At 51.3% G+C, this 21,633-nt stretch overlaps 2 protein-coding genes and 1 pseudogene across 2 annotated transcripts in view; 1 reads left to right on the top strand and 2 right to left on the bottom strand.

The window, feature by feature from the left end:
* The window catches only part of LOC139673813 (zinc finger protein 850-like), a 408,695-nt gene that overhangs the window by 295,453 nt on the left and 91,609 nt on the right, over window positions 1-21,633 (bottom strand). The gene's annotated exons all lie outside the window — the stretch shown is intronic.
* Window positions 1-21,633, top strand: part of LOC139673822 (zinc finger protein 135-like) — a 302,962-nt pseudogene that overhangs the window by 262,722 nt on the left and 18,607 nt on the right.
* On the bottom strand, window positions 8,243-20,401 carry LOC139674148 (olfactory receptor 14J1-like; the record flags this gene model as incomplete). Its single annotated transcript, XM_071560297.1, has 2 exons — window positions 8,243-8,636; window positions 19,869-20,401. Coding segments are annotated over 2 exons (927 nt in total), but the record flags the coding sequence as incomplete, so codon positions are not given.

Raw genomic sequence — 21,633 nt, 5'->3', positions numbered from 1 at the left:
AGGGATGAGAGGCTGGGGACAGGGGCTGGCGGTGTTGGTGCTCACTCCTCCGCAGACTGAAAGTTGGCTCAGGAAAGGGATCTGTAGCAAGAATCCAGGGCAGTGGCCACAGCTCTACCCTCTCTCTCCCTCCAATGAGCAGCACAGAGCACCAGAGCTGAGCTGGGGTCGTGGGTGGCGAAAACCAGGACAACTCGGCTCCCTCCAAACAACTTCACGAGTCCAGCAAACGGTGGCTTGCACTCACCGCAGCTGGCCAAGAAGAGTGATGTCGTTCCACTCCCCCCCAAAACAAACCCCTCTCCCTCCACAGTTACCCCCTCAGCAATCAAGCTGGAATTCAAAGCAGTTGGCTACTTCTTTTTAAATCTAGTGGTATGGGGGTTGGGCTTTAGCTCCTGAAATTCTGTGCTGGTAGGAAGAGAGAATTTCTTTAACAGCCAAAACTGCACCATTATCCACCCTGAATTCTCTTCCATACCAACACCCCATATCAAACTTACACATTTCAAGTACATACACATTTGCAGATACAGACATACAGGTACAGTACTGTGGGGAGTTTACAGAGATAAGGTCCCCTTCAGGTATACAATATGTTTCTCCACCTTCCTGCATCACCCACCATGTGCAACCTCATCCTTGAGCAAACACAGTCCCACGAATGGGTTTGCCTTTGCTTGAGGCAGAGTTAAACCAAACTGTTTCCCCTAACAAACCTCTCAGGTGCATTACAGGAAATTTATCTCATGTTTGGCCAGGAAATACGACATCTCAGTTAATGAGGCCTGTTCCCTTTCTCTAGCTGGGGGGCGTCTGGCTCTGACCTTCGAGGCTCTGAATGGCACTGGTGCCACTTGGAGGCTTTCCTTGATCTCCTCTCTAATCTCTCTCATCTCCTCTCTAAGTTTCCTTTGCTCATTCTTTACCTCTGCAACCAATGTCTCTACAGCAGAAATACGGGCCTGCATTGGGCTGTGGGTCATGCCTTCATATATCCAGAGCTTATTTGCTACAGTGCCCACTGTTTCTTGGTTCTCTTCCCTGTAGATGGATGCCAGGAACTCGGTGTATTCAGCTGGCCCCGTGCGTGAAAGGATCCACCACATGTATGGTGTGCATCTGACCTTGTCAGGGTCATTATTGGTTTGCCCACCCCTTCCAAAAAGCACATCCATCATTGCCATCTCCCTCAGACGTAAAATTCCTTCTTCCATGGTCTTCCAAGTCTTCTTCATGTGATGTTCCTGCAGGATTTCTCCATAAACCAGCGTCTCTCTTACACTCGTTAGAAGTCGTGCCCAATGTGAAAGGGGCTTTGATTCCCTCACAAAAACCTGTTCAATAGCCACATCCTGGGCCAGAGCCCCCAAAAACCTGGCTTCAGCACCATCCAGTTGTAAGGTTTCACCCATGAGGTCCCAAACTCGGATCAACCAAGTCAGGATGGGCTCACCCGGGTGTCGAGCAATGTCTTTCCGCAAACTACGGAGATAATCAAATTACAATGACTCAGTGATGATCTCAGGCTCTGAGTCTGTTTGCTGTGAAGGTGCAGCAGCCCCCTCATCGTCCTCTGGACGGGCTGGTTTGGTCTTATATTTCCTTTTCTGGATAAAGACACTTACCGTTGGTTTGGATCCTGCTTCTGATTTAGCCCCATCCTGTGTCACTGTGGCATCAGGGGTTTTATTGTCTTCCTTTTCCCCCTTCACTGTGGCATCAGGGGTTTTATTCTCCTCCTTTTCCCCCTTCACTGTGACATCAGGGGTTTTATTGTCTTCCTTTTCCCCCTTCACTGTGACATCAGGGCTTTTACTCTCTTCTTTTTCTCCCTGTGCTGGGCTGGGCCTCTGAGTGCACTCTCAAAAAGCCCTGGCCCTACCTCCAAACATGAGATAGGCCATAATGACACAAGCTCGCAGACTCACCACAAAGAGCAAGGTATCTCTGGCATCCAGAGAGACTTTGAGCTTCTCAAAAGCCATTGTAGCAAACCTGAGAGGGGAATGGGTGAAGGGTTGGGAGAAAACACTCCCCTGTGTTCCTTCCCAAGGGTCAATACCACTGTCACTAAACCCCCAGAGGTAACACTTTAGGTTAGGGCAGGAAAACAGCCTTGAGAACACCATCCAAATGAGACCCACAGGCACTGAATTCATAGCACCATAAATCCAGACTAAGAACTCAATAATAATTGCAGCTATTTGGGTTTTACTCATTGACTTGTTAATGAGACTTAAACCTGCCACGCCCTTTGGCGTGAATTTGTACCAACAAAAAGCCAATAAATTGTACAGGATGGTCCTGATGGACCCTAAACTCAGTGCACACATGGTGGCACAAGAACAGTTACCCTTCTTTGCTCAAGCTGCACGTTGGGAGCCAATTAATCTCTCAGTTTAGAAGAAAACCAAGACATGTACAAGGACCAGAAAAGAAGGGCTTCCCACAAAGTCACCCCAGCTTTGAAATTTAGGAGTTTCAGTCAGAAAAAATTATAGAAAAAAAGATAACTATTCTTAAGTACAAATACAAATATATATATAACCAAAACTAGGATAGAACAAACAACTACACCGTATCCCCAAGGAGAAGAACAAACCCTTTAAACAAAACTGAATATTTTGTCTCTACTTCCTTTGGTGCAATTATATTTGCAGACAGCAGGGGGTGCTGCTGTGCCTCGGCTGGCCGAGAAGTCACTCAGGATCCTCCAGTAAAACAAAGAGGAAAGGTGAGGTGCTGACTGCTTCGAATAGCCCAGGTGGGAGATGGAGGCCACAGAAGAGGATGGGGTGGAACCCTCTGGCAGTGCAGAGTCCTCTCCTCGTCCTCTGGTCAGGGACGACAGGCTGGGGACAGGGGCTGGCGGTGCTGGCACTCAGACACTCCTCTGCAGATGGAAAAGCTGGCTCAGGACAAGGGATCTGTAGCAGAATCCAAGGGCCCCTCACAGACACCTCTCTGTCCCCCCTCACCTTCTCACCAGTCAAGTTGGAATTCAAAGAAGTTGGCTACTTCTAAGCTCTCAAATTCCGTGTTCCTAGGGAGAGAGAATTCCATTAAGACTAAAACTTCAACAACATCCTTTTCATGGGCACTGGAATCCCCCTGCCCAGCCATTCCTGGTTTTCCAGCCCCCACACACCCCTTTTCCTCACTCCAGGATCTCCTGCACCCCCTTTCCTGCCCATCCTGCCTTTCTGAGCTCCTGGATCCCTCTTTTCTTTCATCCCAGGGACCCTCCGGCCGCCATTCCCAGCCATCCCAGGTCACCTCACACCAGACCCCGTTTCTTTAACTCTAGGACCCCCCCTCCCTGCCCCGTCTTTCCCACCCATCCCGCCTCTCCCAGACTCCACACTCCCTTTTCCTTTACCCTGGCACCCCTTGCACTCCCCTTTTCTGGGCACAGGGACCCCCTGGACTTCCCAACCACTTCTCCCCACCCCCAGTCCTGCCCTTCCTGGACTTTGGGACCCTGCTGTTCCCCCATTCCCAGGCACTGGGATGCCCCTGCACCCCCTTATCCTGCACCAACACTCCCCCTGCACCCCCTTTCCTGGCCATTCCACCTCTTCACGCCCCCACTTCCCACTTTTCCTTCGCTCTGAGACCCCTGGGACCCCCAATCCTGCATTTTCCAGACCACAGACCCCCCGTTTTTGAAACACTGGGGGGCCCCTTGAACCCCTTTCTCTGGCTACTCTGGGTCTCCTTAGCCCACGACCCCCTCTCCTGGACCCCCCTTTCCTTGGCACAGGGTCCCCTTGGACCCCCTTTCCTTGGCCCTCTGACCCCTTCAAACCCCCTTCCCCAGCACTGTGTCCCCCCTGCACCCACAACAGTCACCCCAAAACAGGAAGTTTAAGCCCAAAAAAGGTCTGCCAAGAGTTTCCCTTCTCTGGTGTCTCTGCTTTGAGGTTCTGGGGCTCTCCCTTGTCTGGGCTGCGAAGGGCTTTGCTTGGGGAGCATCCCTGGATGCTGGAAAATCCTGGGATCCTCCCATCCCCCCAAATGGAGGTGCCTGGCACAGATGCCCTAAAACCCCAAACCATCAAGATTAGGCAAAACCCCCTCCAAAATATGCAGATTAAGGCCTTGGGAATTCAAACCAGCAAGTTTCAGCCTGAGGTTGATGGAACTTGGGGAGGTCTGTGGGGAGGTTGGATGGCCCCGGGGCGGTTTGCAGGATCTGGACGAAAGTTTGGGGGGGGCTCTGCGGTGTTTTTGAGTATCTGGAAGGTTCTCTGCGGTGTTTTAGGGGGCTCTGGGGTGTTTCGGGGGACTCTGAAGGGCCCAGGAGGGGATTTGGGGCATCCTGGGGGAGTTTTGGGGGTCCCACGTGGGTGTTTCGGGATCTCAGGGGTATTTCTGGGGGGTGTTGGGAGGGCCCTGACGGCAGTCCCGGGTGGGGGGAGGGGCTTACCCGGCTTCTCCACCTTCACCGTCACGGCCCACACGGCACGGGGGGTCCCGCAGTCTGTGGGGGGGGTCAGGAGGGACCCCCAAAACCCGCCCCGAGTCCCCCCAAACTCGCCGCTCTCCCCTCTCCGCTCCACGTGGCGCTCCCACGTCCCGCCCTCCGCCTGCGCCGCTCCCATTGGCCGCCGCCCCCGCCCGTCACCGCTCGCAGCCAATCGGCGTTCAGAACTGCAGCGGTCGGGGCGGAGCCCGGAGCCCCGCGCCATGTTGAGGTTCCCGGGTACTACAACTCCCGTCATGCCCCGCTGCGCCGTCTGTGTCGCTCCCCCCCCCCCACACCCGAGTGCCCTGCGGAGCCGCCGAGATGCTGCCCGGGCTCTGCCAGCAGATGGATCCGGGCCGGCTGAGGAGGGAGCTGCGGGACAGCTCGGGGGGCGCGGGGGCCCTGCCTGGGGGCGGCACCCACGAAAGCCGCTCTCCCTCCCTCTGCCAGCGGGCAGGGCAGGGAAAATCCAACGGAGGGGTCGGCCCTTGGCGTGGGGAGCGGGAGAGATCCCTCCCCGAGCACCAGCGCGGGCAAATCAGACTCCCAGTGGGCGTGGGAATTAAATTGGTACTGCCGGAATGAGAGCAGGAGAAGGAGAACTAAACCCGACCAAGCCCTTCCCCCCACCCCTCCCTCCTTCCCAGTTCTCCTCCTCCCCCCTCAGCGGGGCAGGGAGCTGGGAATGGGGGGCCCAGCCAGTTGTTGGTGCTGCTGCTCAGGGAGAGGGGTTGGAGTCCTTGCCCTGCTCCTCTGTGGGTTTGGGATTATCCTCTTTTATCCTCTTTCTTGATGCTGAAACAAACTGCAGAAATTTTCTGATTTTTTTTCCCGTTTTTTCCCCCCAGGTTTTGGATACATGAGAAAATAAATCATTCTACCTCTATGGACAGGAACTGCTGGAAGGTTCCAGGGCCGGCCCAAAACTGGGCTTAACACCCAAAAACATGAAGGAAAAGGAGAGAACAAGGTTGGGAATTGGTGGTTGTTTCATGAAATGGTCCAAGTGTCTCAAATCTGCGGAAAATGTGAGTTTGGGGGGTGGAAAATGAGCTGGGGATGGAGCCCCTGTGGCTTTTTTCAACATGTGGTTGGGTTTGGTTTCCTTACTAAACTGTCCCAGCTGAGCCCGTGGGGATTGGCATTTCCCCCTTGGATTGTGTCCCCCAGCCCAGGGTGGAGCAGAGTGTGTGAGCAGCTGGGAGGGATCAGCTGCCCCCGGGGTTAAACCAGGCCAGGGTGGGGGGTGGGGGGTGGGGGGTGCTGAGCACGGGGCTGGGACCCTCCCAGCTGCTCCTGCCCCGGGGACACCCTCAGCACCAGCCTGGCTGTGCTCCCGCCCAGGGCACCCTGGGCAAGGCAGAGCCCGGGGGGATGAACGTGCCCCGGGGTCCCAGCGCTGCTCCGGAGCAGGAGGCAGTGCCAGCCCCTCCCGGGGCCAGCCAGGCCTGGAGCCACAGCCTGGCAGCTGGGCAAGGCCAGCCCGCAGGGAGGAAGGGCTGGGGAAGGCGCTGCCACCCCTGGGGGGGCACAGAGGGGACAGGGGCACCCTCAGCTCCTCCTGCCGCCACCTCAGCTCGGACAACACCCCGAGCTCCCGGGGCCTGCACAGCTCCTACTCCAGCCCAGGGCTTTGCCAGGATGCTCCTGTGCTCCAAAAATAAAGCACAGAGAGCTGATAATGCCCCCAGGCACTCACAGCTCTCCTCAGCAAAGGAAAACTGGTCCCATAGGAGTTATCCTTGTAATATTTATAAGGAAAAATAAAATTCAAAAAAACAGAACAATGATCAACTGACACAGAGTAGAAATACCTGTGGCTGCTGCTGTCCAGTCAGTGGCAACTGCAAAGGGTTTCTGTGCTTATTAAAACTCTATAAACCCCCCAAATCAATGCCCAGCAGGTGTTCTTACGATCACCACAGTAAATAAAATTATTCCCAGCCCCTGCACCTGGTACTTCCCCCACAGGTAAAGATTTTCCTGGTGAGGACCCCCTGCCTGTGTTTGCAAAGGGAAGACCCAAAAGGATGTTTTTCCCTGTCCAAATACTGGAATTTTTAACAAGGTTTCATTGATGCAACATTTTGTTCCTGTCCCCCATGCCCAAATCCCTCCTGCTCCAGGCTGCAGCTTGGGGCATTTTGGAGTGAAAACCAAGTGTGGGGGGGAAAGAGGTTGAAAAAAGGTGATGGAGGCACAGAAATGTCTCTCCCTCACAGATTTCCCCTCCTTTCCTCTCTCCCAGATTCATTGACTCCCACCCACCCCCAGGCCTGTTTTGGATCAAAGCTCCAGGAGATTCCTCTGGGTGGGGGGACAGCAGCTCCCAAACTCCTCCCAAGGGCCCCTCCAGCCCTTCCCCCACCGGCCCCCAGTGGGTCAGGGGGATGGAACCCACCAGCCTTCCCTACCCAGAACCATTTCCCAGTCCTGGGCAGGGCCTCTGCTCCAGGGAAAGGCTCCTTCTCTCTCCCAGCACAAGAGGGCAAAGAAAAGCAGCCCCAGCTCAGCCCCAGCTGTGGGTGCTGAGCACCAGGGTGGCCGTGAGGGCCCCGAGGGGACAGTGGGGACAGTGGGGGGGGGGGGAAGTCGCAGCCGCTCCGGCTCCGGCAGCGGCACCGCCGGGTCGTGACGGGGAGGGGCGGGCGGGGAGGGGGAGCCGGGCGGGGAATCCCGGCGGGAACGGGGACTGGAAGGGCAAGGGGAAGGGCCCTGGGGGAGCCGCTCCGAGGGGGCCCCGCCAGGCCGTGTCACTGAACAGCCGCCCCGCGGGACGAGCGAAGTGCGAATACAAAGCAGAGAATGAAGGAAATGGAACAGAGATCGGCACTGAGGGGGCCCGGCCGGCACTGACGAGCCGCCCCGCGGGACGGGCCCTGTCGGGAGTCACCGGAGGTGGGGGCGAGGTCTGAAGAGAATAAAATGCAGAGGATAGAAATAGTAAAACAAAAGATCCGCACCGGGGGAGTCTCCGCCGCCCGATAACTGAAAGAACTGCACGGCGAGACGAGTGAGGAGGAGCGGCGGTGAAATAGTCGCCCTGGGTGGGGTGCGGGAATGAAATGGAATGGAATAAAATAGAGAGAGTAGAATAAAATGTACTCAAAGAGCCTTCCCGAGTCACCGAAAGAGCTGCCCCGAGGGACCCGCTGTCGGGTGGTGTCAAAGGGCTGCACCGAGGGGAGGGCGAGGGGTGACTGGAATTAAGCACAGAGAATAAAATCAATAGAATCAAAAGCCGCGCTCGGGGGGTCCCCGCCGCCCCGGATCTAAAAGAGCTGCCCCGAGAGAGCGGGGAGTGTGAGGGGCTGGTGACCGGCACGGAGGGGTCCCGGCCGTCCCGTGTCACTGAAGGAGCTGCACAGCGGGACAGGCGAGCTGTGAATACAATCGATTAGAGACAATAAAATAAATCGAATAAAAACCTGCGCCGAACGGTCTCCGCTCCGTATCTAAAAAGAGCTGCCCCGAGGGAGCGGCGGGGATGGCACCGTGGAGGTCGGACGGTGTTCGGTGTGCCCGAAAAAGCCGCATCACTGGGCGGGGACAGAAGGGCGGCACCGAGGGACGGGAAGTGTGAACGGAATACAAAACATTGAATAAAATACAAGTAAAGAACCGCACCGGGGAGTCTCCAGTGCCCCGTGTCACCGAAGGAGCCGCACAGCAGGACATACAGAATAAAATATAGCGAAAAAATATACGGAATAAAACATTTGCGACAAGGGGTTTGTGCCGCCCGGTACCTCAAAGAGCTGCCCCGAGCGATCAGCGGGGCGGCCCCGGGGGGTGTGAGGGGGCGATGAGCGGCACCGAGGGGTCCCCGCCGGCCCGTGACACCCAAAGAGCCGCCCCGAGGGACCGGCCGGGGCCGAGCGGCGGCAGAACCTGAGCCGGGAAGCGGCTGGAGAGGCGGAGACGAGCGGGGTGTGCCCAGCCGGCTCCGCTCAGCCCGAGGGCACCGGGGGGGGCATCGGGGGGTTGTTCCCAGCCGGCTCCGCTCAGCCCTCGGGCACCGGGGGGGCATCGGGGGGTTGTTCCCACCCGGCTCCGTTCAGCCCGAGGGCACCGCGCTGGGGCCGCCCCCCAGTTCCCAACCAGCTCCCCCCGCACGGCCCGGGCCCCGCCGAGCCGAGACACGCCGGGAAATCGCCTCCATGTACTAAAATCCCTTTTAATAAAGTGTTTATCCCGTGACCTGCCCGGCCGAGCAGCCGCATCTCAGTGCCACAGCCCGGGCGGGGATTGGAGCAGCGGGGGAACCGCTGGCGGCAAATTCGGGGCACAACAGCGGGTTTGGATCCACTTGGGCAGGTTCGAGCTGGGAGGGAAGCGCGGACAGAGACCCACGCGGGTCTCGAGAGCCCCGAAGAATTCCTGCAAAATACGCCCGAATTCCTCCCAGAATAGCTCTGAATTTCTCCCTCTCCGATATCTCTGAATTCTCACCAAATAACAGAAACCTCCTCAAATACTTGCGAGTGCTCCGAAATATTTGAAAGCTCCCGAAGTACTTCGGAATTCTCCCAAAATACCCCTGAATTCTTCCCAAAGCCGTCTGAACTCCGCGCAGGCTCCCACAGAGGCTCCTGTGTCTCTACGAGCGGGATTCGAGGGAGAATAAACAGAAGTTTCCTCCGAACGATTAAATTTACCCCCCGCCCCGAAATTAAAGTTTCATTATAATGATCAAACTTCCTCATTTTCTGCCTCCAATTAAACTTTTTGTTCCATAATTAACGTTTTCTCACTCAAACATTTTTCCTCCAATAAAGTTCCCCCCCGAAATAAAATTTCCTTTCTAATTACAACTAACTGAAAATTAAACTTTCTCCCCATAATTAAAGGGTCCTTCCCAATCTTACTTTTCTCTCCCAATTAAAATCTTCTCTCTCCGAGTAAAGTTTTCTCCCCTCATTAAGGTTTTCTGCCCCAATTAAATTTCCTCTCCAGTCAGAATAATCTTCCCGCATTAAAATCCCGTCAATTAAATTTTCTCCTTAATATTAAGTATTTCTCCCCCAATTAAATTTTGTCTTTCTAACCCCTCTTCTGGCTCCTCCTGGCCCCGACGTGCTGCAAAACCAAACCGAGAAGTATTCAAAGAATTAATAATTATTTTGATTTATTCTTACTGGAGTTTTTTCCTGGGGAATTTTCCTGCAGCTCCACCCTCCAGCTCCATCTGCTTTTCAGCCCTTTCCCAACTTTTCCAGCTTTTCTTCTCAGCTGGGGAGGGCAGATTATCCAAAAATGTAAATTTGGGGGTGCAGGAGGGGGTCGCTCTGTTCGGAGGGTCCCCGAGGTGACCCCAGAGCGGCCACGAGGACCCAGCGCGGTTCCCTCCAGCCCTTTTGATCATTTCCTTAATGTAAACCCTTCAAAAATAAGTGTTTTGTAACTAAATCACCCCCTGCGGGGTTTAACCACAAAGCCTCATTTATTTTAAATCGTTGTTGAGGTTTTTCTTGCAATCCGTGGCCTGACAGCACCAAAGAAAGGCTGTGGGAAGGGCAGGTCAGCACAGCATCTTCTGTAAGGGTGTAAAGGTGACTGTGAGTGAAAGAAGAATAAGAATAAACTTGAGAGTATGGAAAAAAACACAAACTAAAAAAGGAAAAAAAAGGAAAAAATCAGAAAAGTAAAAACTAGAATGAAATATAAAAACATAATAACAAGAAATTATAATAAACTTTTAAAAAATAAAAGTAACGGCATAGTTTTTCCTACTCAGATTTTGGGGTTATCCTCTTTTATCCTGTTTCCTGCTACTGGAAGAAACTGGGGCAAATTCCTACTTTTTCTTTTTTTTTCCCTTTTCTTTTTTTTTTTTTCCTTCAGGTTTTGGATACATGAGGGAAAAAAATAAAAGTATTTTTACCTCTATAAAAAGATGGTGCTGGGTGTTCTGGGACTGGCCCTAAACTGGGATTACCACCCAAAAAAGTTGAAGAAAAAGGAGGGGACAAGGTTGGGAATTGGTCATAAAATGGTCCAAGTGTCCCATGGATTTGGGATTCACATTTACTCCGTGGCTTTGCATCCCACAAAACTCTCCCCAGAGAGATTTTTGGAACAACTGGTCACCTCCATTCCCAGGAGAACCCCAAGGCTGTTCCAGGCAGGAACCTGCAGCCAGTGTGGGTTGGAGTGAGGGCAGGGCAGGGGTGGAGACGGGTGAACAACACACCCAGCACCCCCCAGGTGGGACTGTCCCAGGCCTGTTGGGATAAAAAGCAGCTTTGCTTCATTTCAGACCCATTTTGTGCCCTGATCCCTCTCCCTGAGTTTGTGGGGTCTGTGCAAAGGTTTCTGTTCCTCTGGCAACGCTCTGCAGACCAAGGGCTGGGGGCACAGGGCACAGTGGGGTTGGTTATTTGGCACATGGGGGGCACAGGGCACGGGGGGATAATAGTTAATCAACAAAAATTTAATAATGCATAATTTAATTAAGAATACATTTAATAAGTCGCAACTAATGAAATTATAGATTGGATTTATCAGTGAATAAAAATGAATTATTAAAGAAATTAATTAAATAAAAAATATAAATATATAAAAGGTATAAAAATATATAGATAACTAGGAAAAAATAAATAACTAATAAAAATCACATACTGAAAAGATAATCAAATACTTAGACTTAAAGTATTAGTAAAACTAGAATTTTATTTTATATATATTAAACTATATAAATAAATAAATAAAGCACATTATGCAATGACAATATAATCAAATAATTAGAATTAAACTATAATTTAAAATAGTATGTTGGTAATATTCTAATACAATAACAATATTTTATTAAGTATAATAATTATAGAATAATATGTAATATATTTACATCATAATGTCTATATTACTCCATGTCACTGAAAGGGAGGAGGAAGAAGAGGAGGAGGAGGTGGGGGATGTACCTCCAGGAGCCCTTTCAGCACCTTCCTCTCTCCCCCCACAGCCCCTTCACACCCCTCGGAGCAGCTTCACCCTCGGCAGTGGCTCTTTGTGGCTCCTGCGGCCGCGGTGACACATGGACAGCGACTCAGAGCCTGGAGGGACACGAGCCCACCCCCCTGCCGGGCTCTGCTCCTGCTCCAGAGGGGCCAAACCCCCCGTTATCCCGGATCCCAATGTCCTGGGGGCAGGGACAGGGCACTGACCCCCATCTGTGCCAGCCCTGCTGTGCCCCGGAGGGGCCCCGGTGAGTGACGTCCCTCGGCCCCTCTGCCCCATCCCAGGGGGGCTCTGCTTGGGGGGACGGGTTTGGAGGGGCCAATGTCCCTGATGGGGCTGGATCCCTTCCCTGCAGGAAATGCTGGGGAAGAAAAGGACCTTGTGTGCCTTTTCCTGAGCTACTGGTGGCCAAACCCCAATGCTTTGCCCTCCAGAGGGTTTGCTGCCCACCCCCAGCCTGGGGCACAGTGTTGGCACCAGCAGGTTTTGTTCTTCTCACCCCATTTCCTTGAGAAGGATGGAAAATACAGCCAGTGCCCACGGACACCGTGCAGGGCTTCATCTGCTCAGCAGGGCTGGGGGGCCTGCAGCCCCCTCTGGGATCACTCCAAACATCCCCAGGGCTTGGCTTGGGGGTCTCCCCATGCCCAGGACACCTCTGGGTGCAACTCAGGGCAGGAGAGGGAGGGACTGAGCTCTGAGGCTCTGCAGCTTTACTGGGACAAGTGAACAAAGAGGCACCTTGTGGGATTTCTGGGCTCCCAGAGAGCCTTGTGAGGTTTCCTCGCTGAGCAGAGGGATGTGGGGGACCTGCAGCTGAGGCAGAGCATTAAAAGCAGAGCAGGGAGCACAGAGGAAGAAGAGCTGCTTCCTCCCTCGCTCCCAGTATGGTCCCATTGCAGGTCCTCACTGGTTCTGGGCTCTGCTGGGAGCTGGAGGGGTTGGGACACTGGTCCTGGTGGGCATCGTGGTGTGGCTGCTGCAGGGACAAGGTGAGGCATCCAAAAGGGATAAACCCCCCCTTGAGTCCATGGTAAAACTCCCCTAAATCCATGAGAGCCCAGCTCCAGGCAGGGACTGGAGCAGATTTCCCCTGAATTTCCAGCAGGGAGCAGCTCCTGGGCAGTGGCAATCCCTGAGGGGCAGGAGGGGAGAGCTGCCAGCAGGGGCTGATTGATGTGGGTTTGGGGGCTGAGCAGCTGCAGGTCCCTCTCTCCACCCTGATGGTGCCTGAAAATACCCAGGGACTCCCTCTGTGTTGTCGCCAGGAGGAGTTTCCAGTGCTCCAAATTAAAATTTAAATATAAACCAGAGGGAGACTCAGAGTTGTGTGAGATTAAGGGCAGCTGGTGGTGGATCTTTGTCAAGAGGGAAGTTTCAGGTGGAATTCTGGGTTCCTGGATCCTTCCAAACCCCACTGGGGCTCCTCTAGGGGTGGCTGCAGATGGAGAATTTCCTCTGGGAGCACCAGTCTCTGCTGATCCCATGGGAGCTGGTGTAGGCACATTGGCCATCACCCTGGATGCCAAACCTGCACCCAGAGCACAGCCAGAGCTCAGGGAAGGATTCCCAATCCCAGGGAGTGCTGCAGGAGCAGGGACCACCCTTCCCAGGAAACCTCCCACAGGCAGAGCCCAAACTGCCTCCCACCCCTCAAAGGAGGGGATATTCCCATGGGCTTCATCCTGGCATGGCCTCAACCCCCACCAGCACCTGCATCCCACAAATCCATGGGCTGTGTCCCAGGGCTTTGGCACAACCAGGAAAAGCAGTTCCCACCTCCTTAGATCTGGACCTACCTGTGCCTTCCTGCACTCAGCCCCAGCCCAGCTCAACATTTTGCTCTCCAGGAGAAGATGGAATGTACAGGGCATTGAAGAGGGACCCATTGAACCATTCCCAAGGTTTGGAACCTTCCCTCTGGAGACCAATCCAGTGGTGCACAGACCTCCTGTAGCACAAGAGGAGAACCAGAGAGAACCAGAGAACCAGGACTTGCTTTGTTTTCCCAGCTCACCCTTGGCTCTGCCATCTCTGTGTGCCCTGGAAAGGTTTTGTCTCAAGGGCTTGCACAGCTGTGAGGTCTCGTCTCCCCCAGCACCGTTCTCTGCTCGCCCCGGGCACACCGCAGGTCCGGCTCCGTTCTCTGTCAGAGCCACCGCCTCCTACCCCCAGCCCTGGCCAACGCCGCCGCTTCCCCACTCCCACTCTCCACGGGCTCGCCGCCTGCTCCAGCCATGCCATGGCTTCGGCTCCTGCTGCCTTGGGAATGTTGCTTCCTCCCCACCTCCCGCTTGCCATTGCTGTTTCTCGTAGCCTTGGGAACGCCGATTTTTGCCCCCCAACCCCCCTACAGCCGTGCAGGGGCTTCCAGAGTTGGCAATAGAGAGACAGACATCAAAAAACGGGATATGGGACACAAATCTGTACTTGCAAGGGACAATATAACCCTGAATGCAGCTGTTGGCCATCTCGCAGCACGTGGGCTGTGTCACATTCTGTCTTCAAGCTCCACATTTTCTGCTCAGTCTGCTAGAAAGCCGTAAGTTGCTGAAAATTGATCTCTTGCCTCTGTTTTGCTTTGTTCTTTCCTCTGGGAGGCTGCAAAAGTTTGTTGCCAGCCATTTTCCAGTTTGCCAATGCGAGAGAATTTTTGCAGCGCGGTTTAAAATGGCAAATTCCCGCTCCGAGCAGGGAGGGCCCAGCCTGCCCTCCGATGGGGAGAGGGCGGCTCCCTCGCATTATGTCACCGAGCTTTCTGCCATGCACGAGTCTTGCAAAGGTTCATGGTTATTGTAGTTCGGACAGGTGGAGCTTTGCACTACACCATCAGGTTCTTGTACAGACTCCTGAGTAATGTCGTCCATTCATAAAGGACTTCTGGGTATTGTAGTCAAAACAAACCCAGTCGGACTCACTTTAACAAGCAATAGCCCAGCCTGTCTTCGGCACAGCGAAACACAGACCTGGTGCCCTTCGATCACAGCTCTACAATACATCATGCAAAGACAGAACGCAGCACCTTCCTTGAGCAATGCAGAGAGCAACACAGAAGCCTTGAAGAAATCTCCTGTTGAATTGATTCCTTTGTTAATTTGGTTCTTGTTAAAAAGTTATAGGTATTGTAACCCTTTAATAATTTGGAGAAAAGTTTCTATCCCTCAGATTCAAATCCATTACACCAGTAGTAAATTATGTATTTCCATATGATGGTATTAGGAATTTTCAAAAAGCTTTTTCTATGAGTATCGAAGTAAATTAAAACAGATAATGGTTTTAGTTATATGGCATTAGAATGGTTAAGATTTGTTCTTTTAGATACAGAAATGCATATTTATTGCAAGAAACACTAGAATTACAAGAATTAGAAGTGTTAAGATCTGTTCTTATGAATGTAGAACTTAATGCAACATAATCAGTTTATAGAAAAAGTGTTGTTTGGTGGTATTATATTTCTGTTAAGGTTTTTAAGCTCTTTGGTGCACCAATGACAATGCCTGCAGGAATGTTTGTTCATTTGTTAAGGAAATAATGACGTTAAGCAGATAGAACAATGTTTTTTCTTTTGTTAAGAAAATTAAGTTGTTAAGCTAATAGAATAGTTTGTCATTTCTTAAGCAAATAAGGATGTTCGGTTATTGCAATAATGTTTTTAATTTGTTAAGAGGTTAAGAAGTTAAGGAGAATAATGTTAAGAGTTAAAGTGTCAATTGAGTTGGCAGAGTAATGTTAATTTGGTAAAGGTTTAAATCATTAGAGTAAGGCTACATTTATAGCTTTGAGTGTATTGTTAACTAGTACTGATAGTAAATAGGGTTAAACTTGCTACATTACAGAACAGAGCAGCAATTAAGTGTCTGTTCCTGGTTCAAAAAATAAAAAGGGAGCGTGAACAGTGGAAAAAGAAAGAATAAGAAAAAGAGAAAAAGAAAAAAATAAAAAAAGGGGTTCACAAAAAAACTCCGAGGGAGAACAATAATGAAAATAAAAAGAGAAAAATAAAATAGAAGTGAAAAAGTGATGAATGAATGATAGATGAAGTTGGATAAACAAATTGCTTTAAGGATGAACTATAGATAGATTTTTTTTGTGCCTTTTGTGATTGTGACAATTGTGCTGCAGTTAACATCAGATGCAGTAGCCTTCTGCTAAGGACCCATGCTGAAGTGCTGCTGCCAATCTTGTGGCACAATTAGAGAGAATTGTCAGGTTGACAGTGTGTGTGTGTGTGTGTCTGTGTGTGTCTGTGTGTGTCTGTGTGTGTGTGTCTGTGTGTGTGTGTCTGTGTGTGTCTGTGTGTGTCTGTGTGTCTGTGTGTGTGTGTGTCTGTGTGTGTGTGTGTCTGTGTGTGTGTGTGTGTGTGTGTGTGTCTGTGTGTGTCTGTGTGTCTGTGTCTGTGTGTCTGTGTGTCTGTGTGTGTCTGTGTGTGTCTGTGTGTGTGTGTCTGTGTGTGTGTGTCTGTGTGTGTCTGTGTGTGTCTGTGTGTCTGTGTGTGTGTGTGTCTGTGTGTGTGTGTGTCTGTGTGTGTGTGTGTGTGTGTGTGTGTCTGTGTGTGTGTGTGTGTGTGTGTGTGTGTGTCTGTGTGTGTGTGTGTCTGTGTGTCTGTGTGTCTGTGTGTGTCTGTGTGTGTCTGTGTGTGTCTGTGTGTGTCTGTGTGTGTCTGTGTGTGTGTGTGTGTGTCTGTGTGTGTGTGTGTGTCTGTGTGTGTGTGTGTCTGTGTCTGTGTGTGTGTGTGTGTCTGTGTGTGTCTGTGTCTGTGTCTGTGTGTCTGTGTGTGTCTGTGTCTGTGTGTGTGTGTCTGTGTGTGTCTGTGTGTGTCTGTGTGTGTGTGTGTGTGTGTGTGTGTCTGTGTGTGTCTGTGTCTGTGTGTGTCTGTGTGTGTCTGTGTGTGTGTGTGTGTGTGTCTGTGTGTGTGTGTGTGTGTGTGTGTCTGTGTCTGTGTGTGTCTGTGTGTGTCTGTGTGTGTGTGTGTGTGTGTCTGTGTGTGTGTGTCTGTGTGTGTCTGTGTCTGTGTGTGTGTGTGTGTGTGTGTGTGTGTGTGTCTGTGTCTGTGTGTGTGTCTGTGTCTGTGTGTGTGTCTGTGTCTGTGTGTGTGTGTGTCTGTGTGTGTGTGTGTCTGTGTGTCTGTGTCTGTGTCTGTGTGTCTGTGTGTGTCTGTGTGTGTGTGTCTGTGTCTGTGTGTGTGTGTGTCTGTGTGTCTGTGTCTGTGTCTGTGTGTCTGTCTGTGTGTGTCTGTGTGTGTCTGTGTGTGTGTCTGTGTGTGTGTGTGTCTGTGTGTCTGTGTCTGTGTCTGTGTGTGTCTGTGTGTGTGTCTGTGTCTGTGTGTGTGTCTCTGTGTGTGTGTCTCTGTGTCTCCTCTGACGTCTGCAATGACTGATCAATGCATCCTTAAGGACCAAAGAACTACCTGTAGAATGTAGATGCCTTGTCTTGCCACTGATGCAGACAGTATTAGTCGTGCATTACTGCAAAATAGAGTTGCTTTGGATTGTCTTTGCTTTCAGCACAGCTTTTACCTCAAGGCCTTAGTTTTGAGGAATTTCATAGATGTACTGCATGAATTTATCAGACCATTCTGTGTCCATTTATGCACATTTGAGGCAGTTGAAGGACAAAATGAAAAAGCTGAGTGTAACAACATCTGCTTTTGGTGATTGGTTGAAAAAGTTGGGATTTAATGGTTGGTCATTTGATTTTTTGAAAGAGGGCCTAACAATTGTTGTATTTTTTGTAGCTGCTTTGGTTTTCTTGCCTTGTATATTGCAATGTGTTGTTAATACAGTTCACTAGTCTGTGAGGCAGGCCTGGATCACTCAAAATAAAGAGAGGGGATATGTTGAGGGGTTTCTTTCAGAAAGTGGGCTCATGAACGATCCAGCCTGCATCAACCCTGTGAGACTGAAGGCAGCTAAGAATAAACAGTCACAGCTGCTTGGAGGAGTTGGCAACTCCCCAGAGGTTTCTCATGGGACCGCCTCGACTTTCACACAGGATTCTGGAGGTGCACCTGAAAACATCGAGGATGAGACAATATAAACATTGGACTTGTGAGATATGGGTTATAACCAATTGGGATTTGCAGTTATATGGTGTGAGGTTCAATGTAGCCAATAGTACGAGGCTTTAGCTCCATATAAACAGTGTGTAGTGTGTAACAAATGGGCATTCACTTGATCACAATGATCCAGTTCCTCTGTAGTTTATTTATTGTTTACTTTAATTCCCCACCCCAGGCCTTTCAGAGCCCCCAGAGACAAACTTGCTCCCAAGGGGAGAGTGAGAGAATTGACCCAGCAGCTCCTCAGGCAGCTCAAGGGACAGGGCAGCCTTCCCAAAGCTGGGACCCACAGCAAAGTGTTTCTCTTTCCACCCTCATGGGCACCCACAGCCTGTCCTGCTCTTCTCCTGGCACATCCCATCTCCCCACAGAGCCTTTCCCCAGGGGAACACGTCTGTGCTGGCCTGACCAGCCATTCCTGCAGCCCCTCACTGTGCTCCCCACAGTCCCTGAGCTGGGGGTGCTGCTCTGCAGGGCACAGGGGCTGTGGTGCCCAGGGCCATGGGGGGGCTCTGCTGGGCTGGGCTGGGCTGTGCTGGTCAGGCTGGGAGGCAGAGCCAGCTGATGGTGGTCCCGGCCACTGACCCCCTCTTGCCACTGACAAGCTCTTGTGTGGCCATGGAGGGTGCTCAGAGGGGCCCTGCCTTGTTCCAGTGCTGGGAGGTGGGTCTGGGGGCTGCACTGGATCCAATGGTGGAATTTCATTGAGGGTAAGACAGGTCACTTAGACTCCTTTCCCTGTACCTGATGTGTCCCCTGGATCTGCAGAGCTCTTGTTTTTCAGTTTACACCCAGATATAGAATATAATCATGGAGTGGCCCCACACTTGACAGGCCTGTGCTCACTGAGCTGAATTTCCTGCTGACTCCTTGGCACAAACTGTCCCTGCAGGTCCTTTGAGTTCTTCTGGCTGTTCCCAGGTCTCTTCAATAAAACATTCTCCTGCCATCATTCCTGTCACAAGCTACAGAGACCCAGGAATGTTAATCCCAGATCATCCTCCATCTGCTTGGGCTCTGGCCATCAACAAGCAAAAGCAGATCTAATTTTCTCGAAGGCCACACTGAGCCCCTGATCTCATCACACTGAGCCCCTGGAGAACAAGCCAAAAAAGGAGCCTCTTTAGTGTCCATTCTCTGTGCATGTTCTTCAGAGTGACTTTAGAAGAAGACCTAAGCCTGCAGGCACTGTGCTGAGGAGATCCCTTTTCATGATGGAACTGCTGTTTGAGGCCAACTCTGCCACAGAAATGCCCATTGTCTGCTGGCAGTCACAGCACTCCCACTGAAGCAGAGCAAGCACAGGACCCAAAGAATTAACACAAAACAGTCTCTGAAGCCAGCCACAGGAAATATAGCTGGATAGAAACCAGGTTTGGGAGCCATCCAAAGATGGTCTTGAGGTCCGTCCAAACCAATACGAAATATGCAGGCAATAACATATAAGGGAGAAGCACAGCCCGAGCACAGGACACGGTGACCTGCAGGAAGAGACAAGAAATTTCAAACACAGCATTTTGGCACGATCTATATTAAAATCAGCAAAATTCAGTAGAAGTTGAAAAGTTCACCGAGGATGAGGAGGTGAAATGAGACCCCTACCAGATGAGGTAACAGGAACTCCCACCATAATATTCCTCAAAACGACGACTCCACCCCTGACTCCGCCTGGACTCTGCCTGCTCTATATATTATAACCAAGTGTTGCAATAACATCAATATGCATGTAAAAATGATGTAATCTCTCACAGAAACTGCATAAATACTCTGGCTTCACACTGCTGACTTTGGAACTCTGTTGTCCGACGAGAATCGGACGGTTCCCCAACGTTGCTTCAATAAATACCTTGCTGCTTAAAGATTAAAACTCTGTCTCTAAGCAGTTTCTTTGTGCCCCTTTGGGCATCACCACACAGAAACAGCCTGACCAAACTGGCAGAGCACTCAGATCTTACACCAGCATGGGGTCTTAGAAGGAGAGTGTGGAAGTGGAAAGGAAGCAACTCTAAATAGTGCTGCTGGTCCCCAGCAGTGCTGCTGTGCTGGACTCTTTCCCCTTCTCCTCTGCACATATGAAATTGCCCTGCAGCTTTATGAAGGTCCCACAGATAGGATCACAGATGAACAAGAACAGTTCAGGATAATTTATTTTCTTTGAATATAAAGAGAGCACAATTCCTCATTTACAGAGATTCTGGGTCACACAGGAAAACAAAGAATGACAAAAGAAATTAATAAAAAAATTTATTGTGCACAACATCCTGACAAGAAGAGCCAATTGACCATCACCAGAAACCTGAGAAGGCATGCTGGGCTTCTAATGAGTTACACTATGAACTCTATAGAGCAGAAAACAGACAGGTTATTGTTGCTGAAAAGCACCCAGTCATCATTTTCCTCACAGCATCCTTGAGTTCCTGGTTCCTCAGGCTGTAAATGAGGGGGTTCAGTGCTGGAGGCACCACACAGTACAGAACTGACAGTGCCAGATCCAGGGATGGGGAGGAGATGGAGGGAGGCTTCAAGTAGGAAAACATGGAAGTGCTGATAAACAGGGAGACCACGGCCAGGTGAGGGAGGCACGTGGAAAAGGCTTTGTGCCGTCCCTGCTCAGAGGGGATCCTCAGCACAGCCCTGAAGATCTGCACATAGGAGAAAGCTATGAAAATGAAACAACCAAAAGCTAAACAGGCACTAACCACAATGAGTCCAATTTCCCTGAGGTAGGAGTGTGAGCAGGAGAGCTTGAGGATCTGGGGCACTTCACAGAAGAACTGGCCCAGGGCATTGCCCTGGCACAGGGGCAGGGAAAATGTATTGGCTGTGTGCAGCAGAGCATTGAGAAAGCCACTGGCCCAGGCAGCTGCTGCCATGTGGGCACAAGCTCTGCTGCCCAGGAGGATCCCGTAGTGCAGGGGTTTGCAGATGGCAACGTAGCGGTCGTAGCACATGATGGTGAGGAGGGAAAACTCTGTTCCAATGAAGAAAATAAGGAAGAAGAGCTGTGCAGCACATCCTGTGTAGGAGATGGTTGTGGTGTCCCAGAGGGAGTTGTGCATGGCTTTGGGGACAGTGGTGCAGATGCAGCCCAGGTCTGTGAGGGACAGGTTGAGCAGGAAGAAGTGCATGGGGGTGTGCAGGTGGTGGTCGCAGGCTACGGCGCTGATGATGAGGCCGTTGCCCAGGAGGGCAGCCAGGGAGATGCCCAGGAAGAGCCACAAGTGCAGGAGCTGCAGCTGCCGCGTGTCTGCCAATGGCAGGAGAAGGAACTGGCTGATGGAGCTGCTGTTGAGCATGAGCTTCCTCTTCGGTATAGGACCTGTCCAAGGAGAAAAATATAGTAACAAGTCACAGTACATGTTTCAGAAAAAAACTCTTCCAGTCCTTATGTAACACCCTCAAATCACCTCTTCTTTTTCACGAAAACCCTTTAGCTGGTCCATTTGAGGACTTCTGTTGATGCCTGGCTCAGAAAGCTCCAGGGAAAAAGGAGCTCTGATCATGTTCTGGTATACTCAGTTCTGTCCTACAACAAAAGATAAATAGGAACTGAGACTGATGTTAGTTTTAAGCCACCCATGGTACTAAAAAGCTTCTCAACATTGTCACTCCCATTTCACCCTAATGCAGAGCAGAGCTGTAGGGGTATAGTTTTGTTTGTTTGCTTCTATTTGCTCCAACACAAGTACTGAAATTTTTAAGGCAGGAATCCTTGGTATTTATACTTCTAAGAGACAACTTGTGTGTCCTGTGAGTCAAAGAGATCATCCATTCCTGCAATGTTTGGCAAGATCCATCAGCCCTGCTCTCATCTGCCCAAGGCTGTCACCTATCTGTTCTGCAGGGCAAAGGCACCCAGGGGTTCCCCTGAGGAGAAACTGGACACTGCTGAAAACTGGTGACTTCATTATCCAAGCGCACATCTTCAAACTCCTCATCCTGTCTCATCCTACAGAAGAGAGTTATCTCAGCTCTCCCCTCCCACCAGGGGCACAGAGGGCTCATTGCAGCTGCCTGCACACACCTTGCAGCCCCACTGCCATGGCCTCAGTGCTGAGGGGCTATGGGGGACACAGGGCTGCAATGGCACAGCTCTGCCCCTCAGGAAGGCATCCTGCAGGACAACAGGTTCATCCAGGGATAGAAC

Source organism: Pithys albifrons, chromosome 7 (genome assembly GCF_047495875.1).
Source record: "Pithys albifrons albifrons isolate INPA30051 chromosome 7, PitAlb_v1, whole genome shotgun sequence".
Taxonomy (NCBI): domain Eukaryota; kingdom Metazoa; phylum Chordata; class Aves; order Passeriformes; family Thamnophilidae; genus Pithys; species Pithys albifrons.
Note: the sequence above shows the minus strand (reverse complement) of the source record. Positions and strands in the feature narration are given on the sequence as shown.